Source organism: Fundulus heteroclitus, chromosome 12 (assembly GCF_011125445.2).
Source record: "Fundulus heteroclitus isolate FHET01 chromosome 12, MU-UCD_Fhet_4.1, whole genome shotgun sequence".
Classification (NCBI taxonomy): Eukaryota; Metazoa; Chordata; class Actinopteri; order Cyprinodontiformes; family Fundulidae; genus Fundulus; species Fundulus heteroclitus.
The window spans coordinates 10,004,325-10,030,454 of NC_046372.1; the positions used below are offsets into that span (position 1 = coordinate 10,004,325).

General features: G+C 39.3%; 2 protein-coding genes across 3 annotated transcripts in view; both read left to right on the plus strand.

The window, feature by feature from the left end:
- Positions 1–326: 326 nt before the first annotated feature.
- LOC105931367 (adaptor related protein complex 3 subunit sigma 1) lies at positions 327–15,833 on the plus strand. Of its 2 annotated transcripts, XM_012870019.3 has the most exons (7): positions 327–641; positions 5,356–5,447; positions 7,142–7,253; positions 7,338–7,409; positions 10,864–10,971; positions 12,075–12,116; positions 15,063–15,102. In XM_012870019.3, exons 1-6 carry the CDS (start codon positions 573–575, stop codon positions 12,108–12,110), a joined length of 489 nt encoding a protein of 162 aa, XP_012725473.1. In that variant the 5' UTR covers positions 327–572; the 3' UTR covers positions 12,111–12,116; positions 15,063–15,102. The 2 variants fall into 2 exon arrangements, with proteins under 2 accessions (XP_012725473.1, XP_012725472.1); XM_012870018.3 differs by lacking the exon at positions 12,075–12,116 and having other exon boundaries at positions 330–641; positions 15,063–15,833.
- A 3,181-nt stretch (positions 15,834–19,014) lies between these two features.
- Positions 19,015–26,130, plus strand: part of commd10 (COMM domain containing 10) — a 153,261-nt gene continuing 146,145 nt past the window's right edge. Inside the window, exons 1-4 of the mRNA XM_012870103.3 lie at positions 19,015–19,159; positions 20,342–20,432; positions 21,040–21,150; positions 22,347–22,502. Coding sequence (XP_012725557.1) covers positions 19,131–19,159; positions 20,342–20,432; positions 21,040–21,150; positions 22,347–22,502 — 387 coding nt within the window. The 5' untranslated portion in view covers positions 19,015–19,130. The remainder of the gene's footprint in view (positions 19,160–20,341; positions 20,433–21,039; positions 21,151–22,346; positions 22,503–26,130) is intronic.

The following is a 26,130-nucleotide window of genomic DNA, read 5'->3' on the forward strand; positions in this document are numbered from 1 at the left end:
AAAGGGCCGGTGGAACATATAGGTTACAATTTCCCAACTTTATAATTAAGTGTGGAATATTTTATCAGCACGTGTCACTCAACCTGTTGAAATACTATACAAAATTAGCTATACTTTTTGTTTTACCTATTGTAAAATTGATCTTGTATTGAAATAAATGTGATATCAGCTATTTAAATATGTAGAAACAATCCAACAAACATTTAATTCAATAGCTTGGGTTTGTATTTTACACATTGAATATTCAACCCTGTACGCCCCCGTGTGGATTTGCTTGGCGACACCCTCCCAAAACGGAAATTGAACTAAAAAAAAATTTGAGAGTTTTAATCCATCGCGGCTTCCGTAGAGAGAGGAGGCGGAGGACTGCTCCCCTTTGACGTGGAATATTTCCGTGCAGAGACGATGGAGAAGTAGCAGCGCGGCGAAGCTGAAAACCACCAGAGCCAGGCAGGATTTGAAGCCCTGAAAAGCCAGTCAGGTCCGGATCGTTCCGGAGCTCTGACTCAAGCCGGTCCACAGGAGAGGCTGGAGCCGCCGCGCTGCGCGCCTCCCTCCGGTCAGCTACAATCATGATTAAAGCCATTTTAATATTCAACAACCACGGCAAACCGAGGCTTTCTAAATTCTACGAACACTATGTGAGTAAAAGACAAACAAACAGGCTCTTTTAGCCACTTTTTCTGTCTATTTCCACTTTCCACAGCGGGCTGATTAGTAACAAAAGCCGATGAATAATGTCTGGACACAAATCCCAGCGCTGCTGAAAGCTTCATCGCTGTTAGGATGGATATGTGTTTATTTTTATAGAGTCGTATAAACGGTGTTCGCCACACTGCCCTTTTTAAAACAAACACTGAATAATTAAACACGGGCAATCCAAAGCCAGCCTCCCTCATTCAGCCTGAGCCTGAAAAAGGCTACTGCTTCCATGTGAGCATCCAGCTGTGTGGCTGATGTGAGTTTACTGTTTGGGTCACATGACTTCAATGACGCCCTTGTGAGCATCTCGTGCTCAACTGTAGCCTTTATTTCCTCAAAGGCTAAAAGAAAAAAAAAAAATCATAAAACAATCATGTTATATAATAATCTTTTTTTAAAGCAGGCAGTGCTGGCTTCTACCTTTTTAATTAGATTTGTAAATCAGTGGCGGCTCTTGCTTGAAAGGGGCCCTGGGCAACCCCCCACCCATAACCCCCCCCCCCCCCCCCTCCCGATAAGACCAATCTACAAAAGCACTGTAACTTTTTATTAAGTATTCTATTAAAACACCCATAACTGGATATAATCGAGATTGGGGTGCGTTATGGTTAGATTTTTGGATCATAATTCTAAAATTGGCACAAGAAAGCACTGCAAAAATAAATAGTCCTAAGGGCCACTCAGGAAGGAAGAAGCCATTACTTCAAGTATGTGGAAATACCCTCAGTAAAGCATGGTGGTGGCATTGTAATGGCCTTGGGTTACTTTTCTTCAGATGGAACAGAGGTTTTTGTTAAGGCGAGTCATAAATACTCACAGCTGCCTGTATATTTTTGCCCCGCTAGAAAGCTGAAAGCGGACACAAATTGAAAAGGACTTTATTTTTCAGGACCACAGTGTGGGTCTAAGCAAACATCCAAATTAACAAAATAATCACTTCATGGGAGAAAAATTCACCTTTTGGAACAGCTTTCAGTTAAACAAAAATAAAAATAAAAAAAATGCATCTGTGGAGTCACCAGAAGATGGCTGTGGACAAGAAGGTTATATCAAACATATATTTTTACTCAAGATTATACCGGCCCATGTTTAATCAAAACGGAGACTACAAGCTTCAACTGTCACTAAACCGCAACAACGAAAACGGATGAAAAAGTTAACGAATAAAAGCAAAACGAGCAAAGCCCCAGGCGCACATCTGCAATAAGGCACCAGCAGCTTTAAAAAAACTCTCTGATCTCTGTTTTTTTTTATTGTCTGATATTGACCAAACTCTTCTGACAGCCTAGTTTAGAAATGAAATAATCCGCCCTTTTAATTTCCCACCTGCTATAAACCCTGTTTGTGGAGGCAGCCATCGATTCGTATGTGTTTGAGGAGGATCAGTTGCGACTGATTGGATTACGAGAAGGCCGTGTAGACACCATCTGTTATTCTGCAAGCCAAGGTGTTGGCTTACCGTCTGCAGGAGGTTTTATTTCACACACTGCGTGGGGCTGCTGCGAACCGAGAGGACTATCTTTATCATCTGCAACGGCAGCGCCCCGCGTCCGCCGCCCCGAAGCTGAACCGAGTCTATGAAAAAGTCATGAATGATGCGCGTTTGTTGAATGGCAGAGGATGTGCAGCCTGCAAATAAATGCACAGGCCTCGTTCAAAACGGCGGGTTCTGGTTGAACAACAGCCGAGGCCGGTGTTGCTTTACACAGGATGCGATAATGTCATCGGTATAGAATGACATTGAAATGTTTGTTTGCAAATAGAGATTATGCATTTAATGCGCCTGTGGTGCTGCACAACCCATAACGATTTTATTATCTAAAAAAAAAAAAAAATGTCTGCGCTTAAATGGCTTTGACTTTAGTAACACAGTCTAGTTAAAATGAATAAACAGCATAAAGATATGAAACACTTTCCTTAGAATGCACTCTAGCCATTAAAGCTCCATACAAGTACATTAGAGTGAATTTACTTGTACTCTGAAGCGCTCTAATTACAGTTCCTGCTGATCATGCGCCGAGGTCTTATTTCTTGCTGCATTTCTGACTTTCATGGCGCAAATCCCACAGTACAAAAGTAGGTTTTAATGAAAGCTGGGTTGTTGCATAATTTCTACGGTCTCTGCGTGTTTGTGTGCAGCACCCTCCACCGTTATTGGCACCCCTGGTAAATTTATGTAAAAGCTTTGAAAATAAATTGTTGCGGAGACTTGTTCACCTCCCAGTTGCCGCTTTTTGCCACAGTTCTCCGACAGCGAGCTTTAGATGAGTCGCCATTCTTGTTCTCTTGTCTTTCCCTTTCTCAGATATTTTTTTATAGAATTTTAATTCACTATATTAAATGATTATTTTAAGACTTTTTACATATTACCAGTTTTTACACGGATCAACTTAGAAAAGTGCAAAGGCTTCAGCTGTGTTTATTTTTTGTTAAGGCTGCTAACAGGGGACAATTATTGCTTAACATGGGGTATATTTACATTTTTTTGTTCAACAATTAAATGTGCTCAAATTAAAATTAGTAGTTTTTCCCAAATTTTCATTGTAAGATCATGTTACTGCAATCAAAGATGCATTTACTGTTGACCTTTTGCAACCCTTTTCAGGGTTGATAATAAATGTGGAGGGAGTAGTAAATTAGATGTTGCAGGTGATCGTTGCGAGGAATGCAGAAGCTTCAGGCCGTTTTCCAGTCTCTCACTGCTGCACTTGTTTGGGGTCATTAAACTGTGAGTACTGTTAAATCTGCTGGTCCCATGCTGCAGGTCACATGACCGGTTTAGCTCCCAGCATGCCGCGAACTTGTTGCCTCCTTTCTCATGTGTGCCCTGACCTGTTCAGGACCCTGAGAGGGTTATACGCTCCCTTTGGTGGCATCCCTCACTGTGAGAGATTATGAGGTTTTTTTTTACCTCCTCCTGCTTTCCCTGTAGGACTCACAGCAAAACAAGTTTAAGGCACAAATCAAGGGTCAAAACCCGTGAAAAATTTGTTTTTTAACAGCATTTTGTCCACATGTGACATACCTGACATGGTGCAGCTTTTTATATGAATTCACTTTCTTGTGGCCTCTGTTTACTATCTGCTTGTGTAATCACTTTTGGCTGATGTGAAGAGAAAAAGTTTGTAAAAACTGGTAGTGACAAAATGGCTCACTGGAAGTAAAATGTCTCTTAAAGAACATATTGTTTTTCACCTCTTCATTAGATATGCACCACCAGTTGGCCGAAGTTCGGAATTGGGTTTATTTTTCTTTCATCATCTCTGATTGGATCAGCAGAATGGGCGTAAAAAAAATCTCTATTCTTTAATTGCATCAAAACTAAAAAACTTCTTTCTATAAATGCATCAAGCAACATTATCATTAATCAAGAAGAGTCAAGAGGGTTTATTGTCGTTATGTGTAATCATAATGACATTTTGATGAGGCACACACCAGCTCAGAATGGAAAAAAATACAAGAAGACACAAATACGACAGCACATGATCTTATTTGTATTTATTTATTTATTAAGTTGACTTCACTGGCCAATCACATCACTCCCTCAGGGGCTTATGCGTGCTTATATGTGGGCGACTGTTGCTTGATGGGTTGAGTAGTCGTCTTGCAATTGGAAGGTTGTGGGTTAGATTCCAGCTTCCCCTTGTCACATGTCGATGTGCCCCTGGGCAAGGCACTTAACCCCAAGTGTGCGCGTTAGTGAGTGCGATTGGGTGAATGTGGATACAGTGTGAAGTGCTTTGAGTGGCCAGAATGACTGGAAAAGCGCTATATAAGTTCAGTCCATTTACCATTTATAGACTTTAGCAGCTAAAAAACTCATTTCCAAGTCAAAACATTGGACAGCAGTCTACAATATTGTGCAATAAATGCACTTACACAATTGTGCAATTAGCATGGATGTCTAAACAGACAGTCCCGGAGAGTTTGAAGTGTGCTAATAATAATAGTTGAACTTTATTGATCTCACAATGGAGAAATTCACTCCTGCATCTTAACCCATCCCCTTGGGGAGCAGTGGGCTGCCACTGTACAGCGCCTGGGGAGCAATCAGGGGTTAAAGGTCTTGCTCAGGGACCCAGAGTGCAGGCTGTGGGGATGGAACCGGGTACTTGCAACCTTCTCAGATCGCAAGCGCACTACTCTAACCACTAGGCCAACACTCCCCATAATACACATTTAGTAGTAAGAGGCAGGACAAATGAACTGATCAGAAACCTGTGGGACCAGTGGTGTGTTTTGACGTATAACATCAATGGTTTGTTGATTTTTCAGCAGGGGGAGATAGCCCTTACAGCTTTGGGAAAAAGCTGTTTTTAAGTTAGTTGGATTTTGATTTAATGTTAATGCTGATGGAAGTGGAACAAGCAGTGCATTGATTATTACATTATGCCATTTGATGTATTTTTATTTTTTTATTTTTTAGCCTAATCAAAATCAAGTAAATTTGACCTTTCATCAAAGAGTGTGCAGCAGATTTTTTAAAATGTTATGCATTATAGCCTTTTAATAAAAACAAAACAACAAAACTAGCCACAGTCCGATTCAGCACATCAGACCTAGAAGAAAACCAGAAGTTTAACGGCCAGGAAAAGCCTGACTTGAGCACCTGCTCATTGTTAAACAGCTCTCCTCTCTCTACCCTCTGTGCAGAATGAAGACACGGAGCAACAGATCATCAGGGAAACCTTCCACCTGGTCTCAAAAAGAGACGAAAACGTCTGCAATTTCCTAGAAGGCGGATTGTAAGTAGTGACGCACGTGACCTGCATGCCATCGAAACTGTTGCCACATTAGTTTCTAATTACAAACGGTCGGCCAGTGGCTGCAGTGTTAGATTGATTAGTGTGAAAAATAAAAAGAATGCATTTCATTGCCAATGTCTGGATCTCATATTAGCTTTGTAGAAGCCCTTTTAAAGTCGCTTCACTTAAAGCTAGTTGAGTTATTGCACAGGTTTCCATGAGGATTGCAACATTTCCTGTGGTGACAGAAAAACAGCAACAGATTTCCTATCAAACCCTTCATTAGACTCAATAACCACTGCTTCTTAAGTGTTCTCATTTTAGTGTTTATTGCTTCTTATCTCTACGTTTACAACTAAAAACATCCTGTTGCTTTTCACCTTCTGTTCTGTAAGTGTCATAACATGTTTGTCTCTGCAGGTTTTATTGGATCACGCTCAGGCCAAAGTTCAAGATGCAGCTTGTGCAAATAATGTTTAACCTCCCAGAGCTTGATTTTAAGGAGACCAAAAGAAATCGAGATTCAGCTCTGGAAATGGGTTCTCATAAAGTTTCAATGAGTTAATGGTCCTTGACTGGGATGCACCCATCAGTCTGACAAAAATCTGAATCTGACCATTTCACCTGCTCTGCTCTGGGTGCTAATCAGCTGGTTAAACACAGATACAATCTGATTATTTTTCTTGCATTTCCTGCATTTAACTATGAAGCATTTTCAGTCTGTACAGTTAAGCCCAAAATTATTCATATGCTGGATAGATGCAGAATAAAGAATATTTGAATTCAAGATAGAAGTTGGTTTCTGACATGAAATCAGGCAAGCATCGTTCAAAATATATTAACATACTGCAAAAGCAGAATCCTCTCTGAATGAGATAAATTAGCTTTCCATCCATCCATCCATCCATCCATCCATCCATCCATCCATCCATCCATCCATCCATCCATCCATCCATCCATCCATCCATCCATCCATCCATCCATCCATCCATCCATCCATCCATCCATCCATCCATCCATCCATCCATCCATCCATCCAGGAACACAGAGGAGCTGGTGCCTATCTCCAGCAGTCATTGGACAAGTGGCAGGATACACCTTAACAGGTCACCAGTCCATCACAGTACAATTTGCTTTTGTTTACAATTTAATAAAAAAATGGTATTTTGGAAATTAGTAACAACAAAAAAATTACTCAAGCTTTTTGGATCTTTCTGGTATCTTAAAGATTGTTCTCCTTTGATGAGCTTGGAAGGCCTCATTGCCATCACCCTAATCTTTAGCTCCCTCAGTCAGATTCAAGTTGGAACTGTCCAAAATATTATCTCCAAACAAAAGAAACACGTCAGCAAAATTAAAGAAACACCTTAAACCTAAATGTGCCCACGGTAATAATGACTATGGTCTTAAATGTGCTGTGATGCACTTTTTCCTTCAGTTTATTAAAACTGAGATAAAGCGTAGAAGCTACACTTCAAAGGGTAAATTCCTTCATTTTGTGCTTAGTTCAGCACTTCTACCTCTGTCAAGAACCTGCAGCAAATCGTTTCTCTGTGTTGCGGTGCTTAAAAATTTATGGATTAATCAAAACGGGAGATTGCGAGTCGCACATTTTTCAAAACCAATCCAGCCATTCAGAGTTTTGTTATACAGGTTATATGTACATACATCTTTTGTTGTGCTCTGCATTTCAGGTTGATTGGAGGGTCGGACTACAAGCTGATCTACAGACACTACGCCACGCTGTACTTCGTGTTTTGTGTCGACTCTTCAGAGAGCGAACTGGGAATTTTAGATTTAATTCAGGTAAAACGTGAAAGATTTTTTTTTCTGTATTGATATATTACAGTTTTTCTTAATAAGTGTGTATATTTTTTTTTTCCATTTTAGGTTTTTGTGGAAACACTGGACAAATGCTTTGAGAATGTCTGTGAGCTTGACTTAATTTTCCACGTAGACAAGGTAGGAATTTGTTTTATCTCTTTATTTCTCAGTAATGTTTATGATTCTGTTTGCTCCAGCCTCCTTTGACTATTTATGACACTGTTGTGATAAATCTCTTTGGTGATGATAGCCCAATTTATTGTGCTGCACTTGCCTGATAAATAATCAAAGATGTTACACAACAGCTTTGATGGTTTTATCACAACCAGCTTCCTAAATACAACCTAAAAGCCGAACATGCTGCTGATTAGATAAGAAGAAATGAATTCACTGGTTAATTACATGATTAGATTAATTGTTTTTATATAATATATGGTATTTGATTTGATTGTCATTTAAAGATCCAAAATTGTGGGAAGTCAAGAATATGACTCGGAATATATAGTCCATTGCAAAAATATTCATACTCCTAAATGTTTTCAAACTTTGTCACATTATAAGCCAAAACTTCAGTGTATTCTATTGGGTTTTGATAGGGTTACCCAACACAAAGTATTTGTGCATTTAGTGAAGTAGAAAGAAAGGGATAATGATGGTTTTAAAAGATTTTTTTTCAAGTGAAAGTCAAAGAAAAGCACGGCGTGGATTAGTATTCAGGGCTTTTTACTGCGGTACCACCTAATAAAATCCAGGGTCACCGCTTGTCTTTAGAAATTCTGTGGTTCTGTGTTGGGCACGTTTTAATTGTTTCTCCGGGTGGATCCGAACTGAAAACGTACCGAATTGTAAGTTTCGTGTACAGCTACACACGTTGAATGGATACTTATGCAGGTGGCTCTATGACTTCCTGGTTGCATTGGGGCCTTTCAGGTAAGCTAGATATAATATAGAATTAAAAGATAGCATAAAACCCTAAATTTAAAATCTATACTTTTGATTTACTTTAACTATTCATCTTCCCTTTAAGATGTGTTTTAATACAGTACCTTCTTATCTTACGCTTTCACTAAATTTCTCTAAATGAATGTGTTGGTTAGCAGATTTGGTTGATTTTTTTTTTAGGTCTTAGTTAATTTGCGAAATTGAGTTTAATTAAAAACTTAATAAAAGCACAGTCCAGAATATGCAAAATGTGCTTTTAGTTAGTTTTTTTGCCCATCTTTTGCACAAACTACACGTTGAACAAAACACCCATCATTTCTAACAGATGTCGGCACTTTGCACACCTTTACTGTCAAGTCAGTCATCCGCCTTTTACAAGCTGAACACGACTGAGTGTCACAAACTAAACAAAAGTTGGAGAATGACTAGAGTATGATATTTCTTCACAGAGGGCTCCAGGCCCTGAAAAGACTTCGGAAACCCACGACTATAAAACCAAGATCTGACTGAATCAGATAGGAACCAGTTTCAGGGTGGCCTTTCTTTACCTATAAGACATGTTACTTTTCTTTAACGGATCCCATTGAGGACAAATCTGCACTGACCGAAGTAATAAATGTACCAGATTGTACAAATTTGGATTGCTGTCTACAAACTCAAGCTCTGTAGTAATTTGTTAAACCATTACATGCGGTCTGCACGACTCCTGTCTCCTACTGTGCATGCATTTACATAAATTTTTGTAACGACTTAATTTAAATCCCTTTCTGTTCAAATGATTTTTTTTAAATCATTCGACCGTGTCCCCCGGGGGATCCTGTGGGGGGTACTCCGGGAGTATGGAGTACCGGACCCTTTAATAAGGGCTGTCAGGTCTCTGTACGACCGGTGTCAGAGTCTGGTCCGCATTGCCGGCAGTAAGTCGGACTCGTTTCCGGTGAGAGTTGGACTCTTTTATGGACAGAATTTCTAGGCGCAGCCAAGGTGTTGAGGGGATCCGCTTTGGTGGCCTAAGGATTGCGTCTCTGCTATTCGCGGATGACGTGGTCCTATTGGCTTCATCAGGGCGTGATCTACAGCACTCACTGGAGCGGTTCGCAGCCGAGTGCGAAGCGGCCGGGATGAAAATCAGTGCCTCCAAATCCGAGACCATGGTCTTGAACCGGAAAAGGGTAGAGTGCCTTCTCCGGGTTGGGGAGGATGTCCTGCCCCTAGTGGAGGAGTTCAAGTATCTTGGGGTCTTGTTCACGAATGAGGGGAAGATGGAGCGGGAGATCGACAGGCGGATTGGTGCAGCGTCTGCTGTGAAGCGGGCGCTGTACCGATCCGTTGTGGTGAAGAGAGAGCTGAGCCAAAAGGCGAAGCTCTCGATTTACCGGTCGATCTACGTTCCTACCCTCATCTATGGTCACGAGCTTTGGGTCGTGACCGAAAGAACGAGATCCCGGATACAAGCGGCTGAAATGAGTTTTCTCCGTAGTGTGTCTGGGCTCTCCCTTAGAGATAGGGTGAGGAGCTCAGTCATCCGGGGAGGACTCAGAGTAGAGCCGCTGCTCCTCCACGTCGAGAGGAGCCAGTTGAGGTGGCTCGGGCATCTGGTCAGGATGCCTCCTGGACGCCTCCCTGGAGAGGTGTTCCGGGCACGTCCCACCGGGAGGAGACCCAGGGGAAGACCCAGGACACGCTGGAGGGACTATGTCTCCCGGCTGGCCTGGGAACGCCTTGGGATTCCTCCTGAGGAGCTGGCCCAAGTGGCTGGGGAGAGGGACGTCTGGGCCTCCCTACTGAAGCTGCTACCCCCGCGACCCGACCCCGGATAAGCGGAAGACAACGGACGGACGGACGGACGGATTTTTTTTAATTCTTTATTTAAAAAAAAAAACAGGATGCATCACAAACCTTTTGGGTTCAAGCTATTATTTGCAACAATCACAGGTCACTTAAAGTAACACAACAGGTTACTTATTAGGTTATATGCGTGTGTGTGTGTTTGCTTTTTCGTGTGTGAAAATTATCAGTTGCTTTGGGGACACGGTGAATTTTTTGGTGCTGATCTTTAGGAATCTGACGCTTTTTGCTCTCGCTGGAGTGAACACAAATACACATGAATGCAATGAATGCATACCTAAATAAATGTTCTCTTTATGATATAAACCGCATCCGAGAGTGTGCATTTGTCAATATGAAGAATCAAGAGTCCTTATTGTCATCACCTCCAGCAACTTTTACAAAAGTCGTTAGAACGTAGGGTAAATAAAATGGAAAGTTTTACTGGTTTCAAAGCGTAGCTATTTCATAACCTCCCTTGAAACAACTGATTGAACCGTGCACTGAACAGAGAAAGGCTGTTGGCTCTTTAGTTGCTTTGGGAATCAATTAGCTTACTGCATTTAGCTTTGTGAATGTACCTGTGCATAATTTTATTTATTTATTGATTTTAAGATTTCATGGAAATCGTGGCCTGTATTCATAGATAAAGATATTGCAAAAGGTTGCAGTACAGACAGAAAATGGACAGAGAGAGTAGACAGGAGGACTTGCAGCGGTGGTTCAGATGTGCATGTGTCGACCATCAGCTCAGTGTTTTATCTTGTGTGAACAAAGTCACAGAAATGTGTCCTGCCCATGCTCTGGATCTCTCTGGCTTCAGGTCCACCACATCCTGGCAGAGATGGTGATGGGCGGCATGGTCCTGGAGACCAACATGAACGAAATCATCATGCAGGTGGACGCCCAGAACAAGATGGAGAAGTCTGAGGTGAGCGCCTCGCTGCCTGTCCGCTGACGTGGTTCTGCCTCCACAATCCCCCTGAGGCGTTGTGTACAGTATGCAGGCATGTGTGTTTGCTGCACCCTGCATGCTTACTCTCCAGCCACATTGTGGATGCCCCCCGACCTACTCCAGAGTGTTTGTGCTCTCTTCAGCCTCTTTCTCGTGCCGCTTCACTGCTTCTTAGTGTTGATCAGGATGAGACATGATCTGTACCGTAGACACATTATTAAACGGATTTATGCGTCCGGTGCTTTTATCCATTATCAGCAGAATCCGTCACTGCTAAATCCCTCTTCATTCAAGTTTGATTTATGGTAGATGGCCTGTTATTTTAGGAAAATGGGAGCTTTAGATGTTTTTTTTTTGTTTATGTAAAATGTTCCAATTGCATCACACAGATGTTAGTTTTATGGGAATACTTTTTACTCCATGCAGTTTCTGCTTAATGTCTTAAATCTTAACTGCACTAATCACAACAAAAGTAAATTTTTAGATGAGATACTGAGGAAAAATCCCTATTCAGTTGTACCTCTAAGCTTATATGACAACGTTAATGAATGCTGGATTGCTGCTTTTGTGAATTTTAAATCCAAAATCTTAATTTAGTCTATTTTTCATTGTATGCTTTTAACCAGACAGATTTTTGTTGTCGCTGCTTTTGTTCGATTGGCAGTTTGTAAGCGGTCTTTTACTGTTCTGACATCGAGAGCTGCTCTGTCTTTTCCCTTTCGGACCTATCGTAGACCACAGAGGTTTTCATGCACTGATGATAATTCAATCTGATGCTGTTCGTTTAAAGGTCAGCGTCTGGAAAAGAAGCATGAAGCTGCCCTTCCTCCAAGCTGGCGAAAGCTAAATACCATTGGCTTATTTTCTTTTGCTAAAATTCTTTAAATTGTGCCTTTTTTTTAATACATTTCAAAGATAAAAATAAAGTTAATATTTAATTTGATTCCAGATGTGGTGTACTATAGGTCCTATCGCTATCTGTGGAGAAAAACTGTAATTACTTTAATCTGCTTTAACATTCCTCATTCCTCTTTTTCCTGACCCTGTCCAGTTCTTTCCATTCTTCTCTCTCTTTGCAGACCTTTATCTTTCAGTCTACCAGGCAGGACAGGTAGACACAGGTACTGCTAAATTTACAACCAAATACTGTAACCTTAACTGAAGTTTTTATACGTCCCCCCCCTTTGAGTCTCTCCACACGGCCCTTCATCTAACTGTAAACTGACGCCACTAACATACTGTAGGAATCTTTCATCGACAGACCCAGAAATACTAAGTCCAAAATACATATAAAATTAATTTTTTTTATTTTTTATTTTATTTTTTTGCATGCTGAGGCAAGGCAAGTTTATTTATCTAGCACGTTTCAGTAACATGATTCAAAGTACTTAGGCGTTAATGCATTTGAATCGGACATGCTGGAGCAGAGATGCATCTAAAACGTGGCCCCAGGGTTGAGAATCACAGATTTAAACTCTTTAAACTTTTTTTTTTTTTTTGTAAATGACATGAAGCAAAGAGCACCAAATGCAACTGTTTCAAGGATTTTTTTTTTTATCTCTTTGAAAGATGTCCTTTAGTAACATCCGACCTTTTTATAAGGCTGCAGTTTTAACCTCGTCGCACAATCTGATCCTGACCGAAGCAGGCCTGCTGACAACTGCTCTAAGATTTACGTTGTACCTGTTTGCCCTCAGTGAGTTTAAAAAGAAAAAAAAAGTGTGGTTTAAAATGTCATTGAAAGAAATATTACATTTGCCCTTTAAAGCAGTAACAAAAACCTTCTAGTTGCGTAATTCTCTCCCTGTATCCCTTATTATAGTCCCTATCACGCTATTGCATACCTGCCTTCTGTTTCAATGGCGCATGAAGATACATCACGGTGCTAAGCAGGGGGCCATAGATTTTTATTTATTTTTTTTTTTTTTTTGAGGTGTTGAGAATGATACCGCTTGAGGCTGCAGCTCTTATAGGCCCTGCCTACTGCACATGTTGCTTCTCCAAATCTGATGCAGCAGCAATTTAAATGTCGCATTAGTCACCCCAAGAACCAGCATTACTTATTCTTATGTTAACCCTTCCTGATGCCTCTTCACAAATGAGGCATCAAAATGGCTTCCTATGGGAATAATTCTACTACTATTGTTATTTAACTTCCAGGGGATATTATAGAGCAATACAGATTCCAACCCCGAATGTTCAGTTGCTCCTTTATGATAAAAATAACTAAATAAAATAACAAGACTGTGACCTGAAAGTAATGTTCCCTTTCTTAATGCAGCAGAACAAATATAGATGCACTATTCAAACTGAGAGCGCATCGAAAAGCGATACGGACCTCAAACTTGATCTTCCACAAAATCTTCCTCACTTTCTATCTAATACACCCATGTAGCACACGTATTTTTTTTTTAACACATAAGGTAGGAAACAGTGTGGCAGCAGTTCTACAGTCAACACTGTGCTGCTGAAGTCCTCTGAAGCCTCAAACTTGGTGCACAGAACCAGATTACTGCTCTCTGTTTCAAAAGAGGTGTTGAGAGTTTTGTCAATGAATATCACTTAGAGTTTGGTTTAAAAAAAAAAAAACTTGAATTGCTTCATGGAGGGGTTTTCAAGCAACTTCCTGAAAGATAGCGATTCAGACGTCTGAATACCGCATCCCCATGTGCTGCATCAGCATTCCTCTCCTTCTGCGCCCTGGATGTCTGCCCGTCTAACACCAGAGTCCTTGATTCCTGGCAGTGGGAGGAATCCCCATTAGACAAATGGCCTTTTTCAAACAACCTTGTGAAAGGAGAAAATGGCTTTATCCACATGCCAGACATACTTTTTCTTTCACGCTGGGATTTTTTTTTTTTCTCAGAGTGTTTTGAGTGTTTTTTTTTTTTTTTCTCAGATAGTAAGACAAATGTACAGGGCTGCTTATCATTTTGGTTATTTATGGGTCTGTCGACTAAAGATTCAGTTTGGAGATCTCTAACCACAGTGATTCTCAAATGTCTGCTTATGCAATAGGAAAAAAAAAGAGGAGAGTTCACTCTCTGTAAATGCTTAAACGTTCCAGAAAAGCTGGCCCAATGCTTTTATTCGAGGCCAAATTCACCCCGTCGCGTTTCCTGTTGAGATTCGCTGTGTTAGAGTGTAGCGGCTCCTTTAGCCTGAGAGTAGGCCCCTCATTGTAGTTTAGCTCTATTAGGCTAACACCCTTCTCATATCATCACTGATAGATGTATATTTTTACATGGCACTCTATTGAAAATGATGTCTGTAGACAGAGAAATTGTAGCTAGACGTATACATCTCAATAATGTAGAATATCACCTTTTTGTTGAATTACTGAAACATCTTTTCCTCTGACGATATTCTAATTTACTGAGATGTGGCTGAATATGTGTACATGGTCCAAGATTAATATCTCTACTCACATAAATGTATTTGCACAGAGAAATGGTAGCTACAGTCATGTCTAGGCCCCAACCCACTAGAGGTACAGTATCCCCTGCACTGCTGTGGCTAAAGCGTTCACACCTACATTCTGTAGACGCCTAGTTCCCCGAGCATCATTTATCTTCCAGTCCAGATCCATTTGTCTGCTTCACACAATTCTCTCCTCGCATTTTTTGCCCCCACCGGCCCACAACCGTACGGTGGGTTCACTCTCCGAGCAACGCCGCCTTTTTTTTTGTCCATTTGATGAATGTGCAGTGCTGCTCAGTACATCCGAATCAGGGAATGAGTGGCTTAGTACAGTGTGTCCTCACAGTTGACTCCTAATTGGCTCTGGTTGTGATGTCCATCATTCTAGAAATAGAAAATGCATGCGCATATAAAGCTCTAAAGGCATCTGAATGTACGTTTTGCATACGTTGTCTGTCTCAGTGCTTTTTTTTTTGCATTTTGTCAGCAGATGATTGTTGTTTGTCCAGTCGTGTTTTCTCCTCAGTGTATTCTTGTGTTCAGCTGTTGTCTTTTTATTAATATTTTTTGCCTCACTGGTTTGTTTCTTATCAACCCTCCTTGTGTGTGTCTTGTATGTGTGTGTGTGTGTGTTTTGGTTTGCACAGGCTGGCATCGCAGGAGCGCCGGCTCGCGCAGTGTCAGCGGTAAAGAACATGAACCTCCCGGAAATGCCCAAAAACATCAACATCGGCGACATCAGCATAAAAGTGCCAAATTTACCCTCCTTCAAATAGCGGCAGCAAGATCCATGAACCTTGAGGTGTTGGCCGATGTTTACCGTGGCGCCATCTGTTTACCAAAACATCAAATTACTAACTTTTATCAGTCTTGAAGGTACTGTGTGATTTCACACTCCATGTTGTGGTGTTATCTCCTTGGTTACATTGTTGAGCAACGTATTATATGTTCTGTTTTTTTTTTTTCTGTTTTGAAGGAGAAAAGAGAAATATTTATCAGATTTACATTCCTTCTGCCTCGCTGGAGGTTGGCTTGTAGCGTTCAGCACCTCTCTTAGAGATCTGCGGAGATTTGTTACTGAAATGAAATGGAAAAGTGTTTACTCCAAAGAGGAAGGATGGTGGAGTTTTTTTGTTTTGTTTTTGTTTGTTTTTAAGGGGGTGGAGTTGGAATCAAGTGAAGAAAATGACATATTTTCAGTTCAGCTTCAGTGTTTTAGGCATAAATTACAGAATATTGTTATAATAAATTAGAGACTCAGAAATAAAAACTTATATACATGCTGATATTTCTTCTCTTATAGGCACGGTGATGATTTTTAAAGATATGTCATGTTTTATGGAATTATTATTTTAATTTTCTTCTAAGTATGATTGCCTTAGCTTCTTTTTTTTCAACAATAAACTGGCAAAACTCAATCTCTGTTCTGATTATTTCTCTTGTGTCATCAATTCAATTCAATTTCAATTTTATTTATATAGCGCCAAATCATGAAACATGTCATCTCAAGGCACTTTACAAAATCAAGTTCAATCATATTGTACAGATTGGGTCAGATTATACAGATTGGTCAAAAATGTCCTATATAAGGAAACCAGTTGATTGCATCAAAGTCCCGACAAGCAGCATTCACTCCTGGAGAAGCGTGGAGCCACAGGGAGAGTCGTCTGCATTGTCCATGGCTTTGCTGCAATCCCTCATACTGTGCAAGCATGAAGCGACAGTGGGAAGAAAAACTCCCCGTTAACGGGAAGGAAAAACCTCCAGCAGAACCGGGCTCAGTATGAACGGTCATCTGCCTCGACCGACTGGGGTTACAGAAGACAGAGCAGAGACACAACAAGACAGACAAAAAAGCACAGAAGCACACATTGATCCAGTAATCTGTTCTACATTAGATGGTAATACCAGGTGATCTGTCTTCCCTGGATGATGTCACAGTTAACAGAACGTCAGACCAGGTGTACCTACTATGAAGATAAGAGAGAACAGAAAGTTAAAGGCAGAAATGACAACACATAATGCATAATTGAAGAACAGTAGAACTCTATAGAGTGAGAAAATTAGATCCTGATATCCTTCAGTAGCCTAAGAACATCACATTGTTCCCATGGGATTTACACAACAAGAAGTGTGCTTTATTATAGCTTTGCTTACTATTCCTAAGTATATGCACTATTTCTATGGACGGCACAATAAACTGCAAAGATGTTGCAATATCAGGTAGCTCAATATTAATTGCAATATGCGTTGGCTATTATAGTCCAAGAGCACCTAAGCGTCATACACTTTTCCTGCCAATGTTTGTTTCTGTCTGGAGACCCAATGTAGTAGATGGCGCCACCTGACACAGACAATAGTGCCCCACATGCTAAAGGTCATAGAAAGTGTTTGAAGCATCATCATCATAAACAAATGAAGAGAGGACAGAAGAAAGTGTGAATATGTTGCAACTTGTATTGTTATAGGCTAGCTAGGTTATAGGCGATTACTGCAAATTTTCACAATGGTATTGCCATCACATGATTTTCTAAAATCGCGCATAACCATTGCTAATCCCTTGCAGTTGGTTTAGACTTCATGTGGCAAGTTGAGTGCATATAGTACTCCAATTCTGAGCTGTCTGTGGATAGAAAGTTACAGCTTGGGTTCTAAGGTCACCTCTGACCGAGCTCCACTAAAACATGTGAGCATCTGCACTCAGGGAGGAGACGAGGATGGCCTGATATCTCTCACACTCTTCCCTGATCCGTCAAGGTCAATGCTAGCGTACTGTGTGTGTGTTTCAGTGTTTGGGTTATGGGTTGTTTTGTTCTTGGTATGGTGAAAGCAGCCTGGAAAAGCAACGTGCAAGAGACGGATGCCTCAGATTCGGAGGAGACCAGGGCTGGGAACAGAAGGCGCAGGCTGAGGCCGAGCCAGGGGTGCGATTACTTTATCTCTGCGTCTCAATAAAATGCTGGAACTTGATGAAATCACCGTTTTCATTTTATATAATGAGTAACTCAGGGATTAGTTACTAAAGTTGACTTAAACACTAATAATAACTGATTGGATCAATTATTATTTCCCACAACACTATCCCTGATTGCATCCAAGAAGAACGACGTTCTTCTAATTCTGTAAACTGGTGTTGATCAGTAGTTGAATGAGAGAGTTCTTTATTTCAAACATGTAAACATCAAATCTCGGGGAAAAACCATGTAACATAATTATTACATGTTTTTCATATATATCTATATCTATAGATATATGAATGAATGAACAAGGCTAAAACCTTCATATTCCGTTCAGAAATAAGCAGGAGAAAGCCAGTGCTTGTTATATCTTGCCCCTATTTGACTTATGGTAAAAAATATATACATTATGCATTTCAGTCAGCAGTTTTTCAGGATTTTTGAAGCTCTTTCATATTTATTTTACTGTGGTTGTCATTTTTTCCCATTTCAGGTTCAGTCCGTGCACCTGACCATGACACAGCATGGTGTAGTGTGTCCTCAAGACAGTAATGGTGTAAAATACCCTCAGAAAACCTGAATAACTATGGATCAACACCACTGTGACAGATTAAAGGAAAGTCTAGATCATTCTAGGCAAACTATTGGCTAACAAAAACTGATTTACAGCAATGGGCAAAAGTTTTAGCCCAAATGCTCAATTTTGTGGCTTTTAAATGTACAGTTTTTTTTTTTTTTGTTTTGTTCGTGGCTCCATGCTGTGCCTGGGAAAATTCAAAAGTTCCAAAGGCTTTTTCAAAGGCAAATACATAAAATTTTATGTGAAGTCAATATTTGCAGATTTAAACCTTACTCTTTATAACTTCTGCATTTTACCCCGGGATGCTGGATATTGTCCTGACTGGTGGCGACCCGCCTTTATCAATTTGATGTCATTCTTTATTCATGTAATAGTTCTCTTGCTAAAATTGAGTAGAAACCTTTATGTGAATTATACCAGAAAGCTTAACTGTTGACATAGGATCCATTGTTGGCACTAACCTTGACTTCTCCAGACCAACTGTTTTCCAGATGTCCCAAACATCTGTAAGAATAAGTCAAAACAGCTTTGTAACAGTCATTTGCAGTCTATCCATGCACTTTTAGCAAACATCAGTCTGTCCTTATGTTGTTGTTTTTTAGGGGGGGTTCTTTACTACCCTATTTATGACACGTTTACTATGTGTACCAAAGCAATCACACCCATCTGCTGCCAAGGCTTAGCAAGCACTGCTTTGGTGGCATCACAACTCTCTCAGAAGCTCCTAATAATAATAATAATAATAATAATAGATTAAAGTTAGAATGCGCTTTACATTTCAAAAATCTCAAATTGAAACTCGAAGTAAAAGTAAATAAGAAAAATGTGTATGCAAAAATGTTAAAATAATTTAAATACTGAAAAAGTAGAAATAAAAAATAAAAACAACAACAAAAACAGAAACAAATAACATTGTACCAGCTAAATTAGCTCGATAAACGACATTTTGATAATTGCATGAGTTAAATTTACCGGCGCATAAACAAATTCCGTTTGTGATAAAAAATCTGACGAAGATGCTGCTCGCGCAATTTGTCCATCGCGCATTCCGTAGACGAACCAATCTCACGTGGTCCGTCTTGTGACAACCGGAAGCAGGAACAACAACATCAGTGCGAGGATGCTGCTGCAGCATTGACACTCTGTTTTACTCTTTATTTAGGGACACAAACGCAACCATGACTTCGACCATAAAGGAAACGCAAAGGTGGGCTCGTCTCTCTTCAGTTCAGACACAAATGCATCTTTATGAGGTCAAAGTTAGCATGTAGCATTACACCAGCCTTTATTTATCTGTCGTTATTTTAACTTCTCTTTACGTTTCGTGTTAAATAGATAAAATATACAATTCTGTGCGCTTTAACGTGACTTAATTGTGTTACGGTCAACATGTATTGTGGCCAACTTGACGTATCTGGTTTGAAATGTAGCCAACTTGAGTGAAGTTATTTCCGAAAAGCTCTATTGGGGTTTTCTGTTAGTTGGAGACAGAACATGGGAGCTTTCCTTCAGCCTGCTGAGTGGCAGTGCACAGGTCAGGTGGGATCGGATGAGTGCTGCATTAATCTATCCTCCATACAGCTAAAGAAACCTTGTTGAAGTTAACTGACTCATGCCTGGTCTCAGTCATAATTATCAGGTTAGATAATCTCATGAATGTTTGATGTTTCTATTGTGTTCCAAACTTCATCTGGTCCACCAACAACAGCGGTTTATGCAGATGGACTCTCTATTTTTATGTTTATGACAATATTTTTACTAAATCCACTCTAAATGGAAACTTTTGGGTACAACAAAATGAAAACAAATTATTTTATCAACCTCTTTTTTTTTTAAAACTTTTATTATAATATAATGAAAAGAAGGACTGTGAATTTCTGGCGACGTTACTTAAACGCACACTTGGCTAAATATAGCAATTGTTTTAGAAGAAGACACTAAAACTATTTCTATATCAACAAAATAGATAACATTGGACTAAAAAAATGCAAACAGTACAACTTTATTAATAAAGCAAACGAGCAAGACCCTTTGATGTCTTTGGATCGACAATAATCTACAAATCTCTTGTTTTAAAAAAAAACAACAACAAAGAATGTTTTTTTGTTGTTGTCATTGTGAATTAAAAAAATACTAATTTATTTTTTACTTCTTTAATGAAAAAAGACTTATAAGAAGTTTGGACACTACTGCTAAATAGTTCCAGAAAAGCAAGTTGTATAACATATGGCATTCCTCATGTTTTAGTGGTTCATGAAAGCATCGTTCCAGTGTAATTTCCTGCAGTCCATCAGATATATTCACTATATGAAACCTAAACTTTTGCCATAAACTTAGATTGTTTTCTGTCTTTGAAATCTTATCATTTTAAAATCCTCTTTTTAAACAGCATCAAAGAAGCGGTGAATTTCATCAACACGATCGACGTGAACAAGTTCTCCAGGCTGCTCTCCCGCATCATTCAAAAGCTTCATGTGAAGGTACGCGCTCTGCACGGTGCCATGTGAGCCAATCACAACAGCGGGAGGCTTTAAAGGCAAAGCTGATGACCGTGGGGCGTTACACACATTCTGGGGCCTTTTTTAACATGGTTAACAATGTTTTCTTCCAAGAACAGTTAGGAGAAATGTGCTTCAAGTGTTAAAGGAAGATCATAAACTGTTCGCTTAGTTATATGGTGTTATCTAATAGACATTTTGCATGCCTTTGCAGAAAGCGCACACATTTCTCTTAATCTTTTTGGGATTTCCATGTGCTTTTGCATGCTAACACACGGCTGTCTTATTCCTCTGTCCTTCGTTTTTGTCTTTTATTTTAGGTCCAGTTTATGTGTCCTTTGCAAGTAATTTGCTGTATTGCACTGTTCAAAACTATTTTTGTTCCATAATGTAAAATTTCTTTCAAACTTCTAGTTTAACTGTTGCGTAGTTCAACTTTAAACTTTGATTTCTTCATCCTAGTCTTTTTATAAAGTGTGTTTGAATTCTAACTCTGAGACATTTGGCAGGTTTTTGCTCACTGCCAATGTAGTATTTATGAGTTTTTATTTTTTCTTCTGACCCCAACTCTGTTTTCTTCGCATTGCAGGGAGAGCGGACATTCAGTGAAGACGAAGAAGAAAAACTCCAGGCTGCTCTGTCGTTAGACAAACATGCTCTTAACTTGGTCCTGGAAACAGCTGCCTTTATTCTGGAGCAGGTAGGCGGCTTCCATCTTGAGAAACATCAGGATTTAATTGGACTTTTATAGAAATTATAACATGTTTTTTTTTTTTTTTTACAAAAATAGAATTTAGCCATTTTTAATGTCTCATGTTTTTTTCTAAATAAAAGATTGCAAATAAAAATAATTAGGTTCTATACGATTTCCTCCAATCTGGAGACTAAGCGGTTTACAGAACAGATTTTTCGCTTTATCTTACATGCTAAGACTTTCTTGTGTAATTGATAATACCTTTGCAAACACTCATCTTGATGCATTCACTCACATACATTTATGCAATACACAAAAGACAAATATTGTTGAAAAACGCATTATATTTGGATAATGTCCAGAGCCTGTTCCTCCAACAGGGGTCACTGTTGTATTGCAATAAAACTATAATAAGCTGCTGTGTTTATTACATCACCTATATTTATACGGTGGCATGTAAGGAGCATGTATCACCCTCTACAATTACTGGCATCCCTGGTAATCATTTATGAAACAAATTAAAAATAAATTTCCCCTATGGCTGACTTAGTGAGCCTAAGCTGTCGCTCTCTGCTGCAGTTCTTTAACAGTAATTATCTTTGTATATTTCCTTTACTTTCCTCAACGTCTTCCTCGCTGTGTATGGTAGCAACAGAAACATGGGTCCTCATTCAGCCAAGCTTTGTTATTATTGGTCTGACTGGGGTTAATGGAAAGTTTAGACAAATAGCTTTAACGTTTAGCCATCATGACTTATAAAGTTAACTTAAACATCCGACCTACTTCTATTGCATCTTCCCTTGTCTTTCTCGTTTTAAGGCGTAGCTTAAAAAACATGGACCCCTTTTTGTGTCACGCCGTACTCGTAACCCAGCAAGATACTAATTAAAGGTTCACAGACACTTAAAAAAAAAATAAAAAATTTAAAGCATAAGCTACAAAAATACTTTGATCAAGATGTATTTTATAGTAATTTTTTTTATACTCGTAGCTATTTCCAAGATAATTGAGTTTACTCAAATTAAAGTCTGTGTTAAAGTATTCTACTGCAATGAAAGATACATTTCTTTTTGTTTTTACATGATTTTATCATTACTGGTGACTTAAAGGGAATCCTATAATTATTGTATTTTAAATTAGTTTGTTTTTATGTATTTTATTGATTATTTATTTTAATTACCTCTTTTTTTGTCCTCTTGTAGGCAGCGTATCATAGCATAAAGCCTGCCTCCCTGCAGCAGCAGCTTGAGGGGATCCATCTAGACTCAGATAAGGCCGAGGCCTTTTCTCAGTCCTGGGCGTCTGCTGGACCTGAGCTGGTGGAGAAATTGAAGCGTAACACATTTGCCCCCAAGAAGGTAGGCCCAGAAACAAGTTGCAAGATTATTTATTACAAGTATTTCTATACTCGGGTTGAAAAAAAAAAAAAAACAGCTCTAAAAGTGCAAAAAGATCAAATATGTACAGAGGAAATGACATAACAGTACAACATGATCGTCTTCTGCTGCCAGCTTTGAAAACAACTTTTTACTCTTAATATTAAAAATGATCTGCAACTGGCTGAATTCCTTGCCGCCGTTTGTATCACAAAAATTTCTCTCACAGCCTCACACGAGTCGGAACATTAAAATTTTAGGCCTCTTTCTCTGTGCGGCGCTCATCAAAGAGCGACACTTCAAACGGCCTTTTCCTTCAAGGGACAAGATCTAACACAGAGGAAATAAACAGCGTGTCGACGTTACGCTGGAGTTGGTGCCGCTGTCACGCTTTCAGATGTCTCACCTGCCTCTGTCTCATAAGTCATCTTCTCCCTCCCCCGTGAATTAGTAAGTCGAAGGCGGTGACAGCGACCGATTCTCTGGAGGCCATCTGCTGCTGCTGTGACTTTGAGCAACAATTTACGTATGTATTCACCGCGCAGCGTAGCTGACGAGGGAAGGTTTTCTCTCATGCACTTTTTATTTTCGATTTAAGAGGAGGAAATCTTTGTCATTGCAAGTTGTACATTCACAGTGCCCAGTTGCAATCTGGTCTTGCTCAGGTTCAGTCTGCAGGGATCGAACCGGGGTTCTTGCAGCCTTCTCAGAACACAAGCCCTCTGCTCTAAACCCCTTTTCCACCACTCCTTGAACAATTGCTCCTTCACGTCAATAGTATGTAGTATTAAACATTGTCTTTGGGTATTTTCATTATTCAATTAATGTTTTGGCTACAAATTGGCCACCAGTTGAAAATCCAAACAAAAAATGTGTCTGTTTTTGGTGCCTTGTCACTGAATCCAAAATAGTTGTAAACTTAAACATTTGCCCTTAAACTAGAGGGCATTCTAGGTTATTATTCTAGGTTATCTTTTCCCTATATTAAGATATTTTTGACAAAATATGGAAATAATAGTCAGATTAATGAGTGGATTTAGGAGGTTCAGCTCATATTTGAAAGCATTTGTGTCACAGTCCATAAATCAAATAACAATAAATGCCTCTAACCCTGAGCAAGCGTTTATATTAGCAAATTTAGTTTTTAAATCTCAACTAATATGAATAATGGCAAGATTATTTTTTAGTAAATGCAACCCTCCATGTATAGATGTGTCAGCTGTACTTTAAGTCAGTCAGTTATATGGCGCAGATTAATACTGAAGGTCAAGCTGGGTAGTAAACAAGTTCAGCTTTTAGTGCTTTCTGCTTTTATTGATAGACTCCTGGAAGAACCAGACCCAAGGAAACTGTTAGAACACGATGAGGCGTTTTATTAAATGCTTGTTTTTTTCAAATATAGCTTAGAGTTGTACTTCGGGTAAATTCTTCAAATCAGCTTATGTGTTTTTTTTTCCCTCCAGTTTAGTGTTTTTTTTATGTGTGTAAATGGATTTATTTCCATACCCTGAAATTAAAATGGTTTACATAATGACATCGTGACGGGTCAGCCGTGAATAATGTGGCCGTGCTTTCCTCTAACTCACAGCTGTCCTCTGATCCTGGAGAAGGATCCCAACCCAATAAGTCACTCACAGTTTATTATTATGGCCTCCGTCTGAGTCGTAAAACACTTAGCTGTCCTGCCGTGACTCAGTGCTGCTAATCTATCACGCTGCATCAGCTGACTGATGAACCATCTCTGTGTAAATCAGCCAAACCAGAGCAGGACGAGGCTGGGAGTGCTGTAAGAAGGATTTTGTTTAACCTCCCCATCACATTAGACTCCTTTTAACATTTAGACTCTCTGAAAAGAAAAAAAAAAAAGTGAATGTCAGAGTTTTAACCTGAAGGTGGTGGAAAATGCGTGCGATCAATGATGGAGCCGTCTGTAAATGCTCCTGCAGGTGACCACAGTCGTGAGTAGACATGGGTTGGCTAGAAGTGTCAAATGTTACGGTTTCAAGTCCCCTTTAATTTTCTGTCAAACCGGCCCTAAGGTTTAAAGTCTTGTGATGCCAAGAGACAATCCTGGCTTGATTGGAGCTTTTCTTTATTTGTGTGGTGCATGTAGTGGCTCTCCAATGTCTAAACACCTGCTTTCTCATGATGTTAAAAACTGTTACCATGATAAATTATTTAAAAACCTTTTTTTTCCCCAAGACATTGTGACATTTTTCTGTAAAATCCATCTGAAAAATAAATCTAAAAGAAGGAAAAATACCTGATTTAAAAAAGTTGACCTCCCCTCCTTCAACTAATAACCACCTTTTCCCCCCTTATTTTTCTTAGCTTTATTTAGTAATTGTTTTACAAAGACAGTACAATAAAACACTTAGGAACATCCGTCACAAATCTACCAATAGTCATTCAGGTATACACATGCACAACTTGCACTAAATATCTCAATAAAATGCCATAAAAAGAAAAGACCAGCAGTGAATATAGAGACAATTCTAGTGTTAAGCCACCTTTTGATTAGATGTCAGCAGTGTCTGGTGGGAGGTTATGAACATCCCAAATCTTGATTTGACGATATTTGTCCACTCTGACTTTCAAAGGTCCTCCAGAGCTTTAAGATTGTGAAAATAATCTTCAGGTAATCCCACAGACTGTCTGTTAATATAGTTCTGAATTGTTGCTATAACTTTCCAAAACTTTCATTTTCTTCTCATAACTGTATTCTTTAAAAAATGTGGATGCATCCTTGAATGCTGAAAAATAAAGTCCCTCTTCATCTTCAGCTCTGTTGGTTTTCAGCCAAAACCAACTGGTACTTCTTTTATATGAAACTCTTATAATATACTGCTTAGAGAAATGTTATGTGAGATTTGTGTAAATGTGTGTTATGTCTTTCTACTAGATTCTAATTCCTGTATATTTACATTAAGGTATGATGCTGATGTGTTACATTTACTACCCAAACCTACCTTGACAAAAATCTCAGTTTTATCTAAAAAACGTAATCCCAGAGCATGATGCTGCCACCGCCATATTGTACTTGTGGGTATGGTTATCTGTTGATGTTGAACTGGGTTGTTTTTCTTCCAAACAAGCTATTTTGAATCATGGTGCAAATAGGATTTCTGTCATTATAATTGCAAAAAGTTGGGTCATTCTTCAGTTTTAATGGCACTAAAACCTGACATTGAGAACCACTGGAAAGTGATGCCAAGCTTCCCCTCCTCCACCTGTTGCTGCTCACTGCTGGATTACCTGCTTACAGGTGCTAGAAGGTTGTCAGCTCCATGCAGCACAGATGGGAAATGATTCTCAGAGAGTTTAAACACAACTAATTTTAGTTCAGGGATTCACAGGAACATTACATCTGCAATAATCTTTCTGTTTATACTGTAAATGTTTAAGTTTGTAAAGAAAAATAAAGAAACAACTATTTTTTTAATAACCCTAAAACTCTATTTCTACACTTTCTGAAAAATGTGATCACTCTTTTCTTCAGGCTTTGATCTGTATCAGAATGTACACACTTTCCTAAAGCATTTGCATGCGTGAAAATAAAACCATTATAATACATATATTTAATGCATTAATATTATTTTGAACCCAACTT

Coding starts and splice junctions, on each gene's coding strand:
- LOC105931367 (XM_012870018.3), top strand. CDS start 573: ATGATTAAAGCCATTTTAATATTCAACAACCACGGCAAACCGAGGCTT. Junction 642..5,355: donor CTAAATTCTACGAACACTAT/GTGAGTAAAAGA, acceptor CCCTCTGTGCAG/AATGAAGACACGGAGCAACA. Junction 10,972..15,062: donor ACAAGATGGAGAAGTCTGAG/GTGAGCGCCTCG, acceptor TGGTTTGCACAG/GCTGGCATCGCAGGAGCGCC.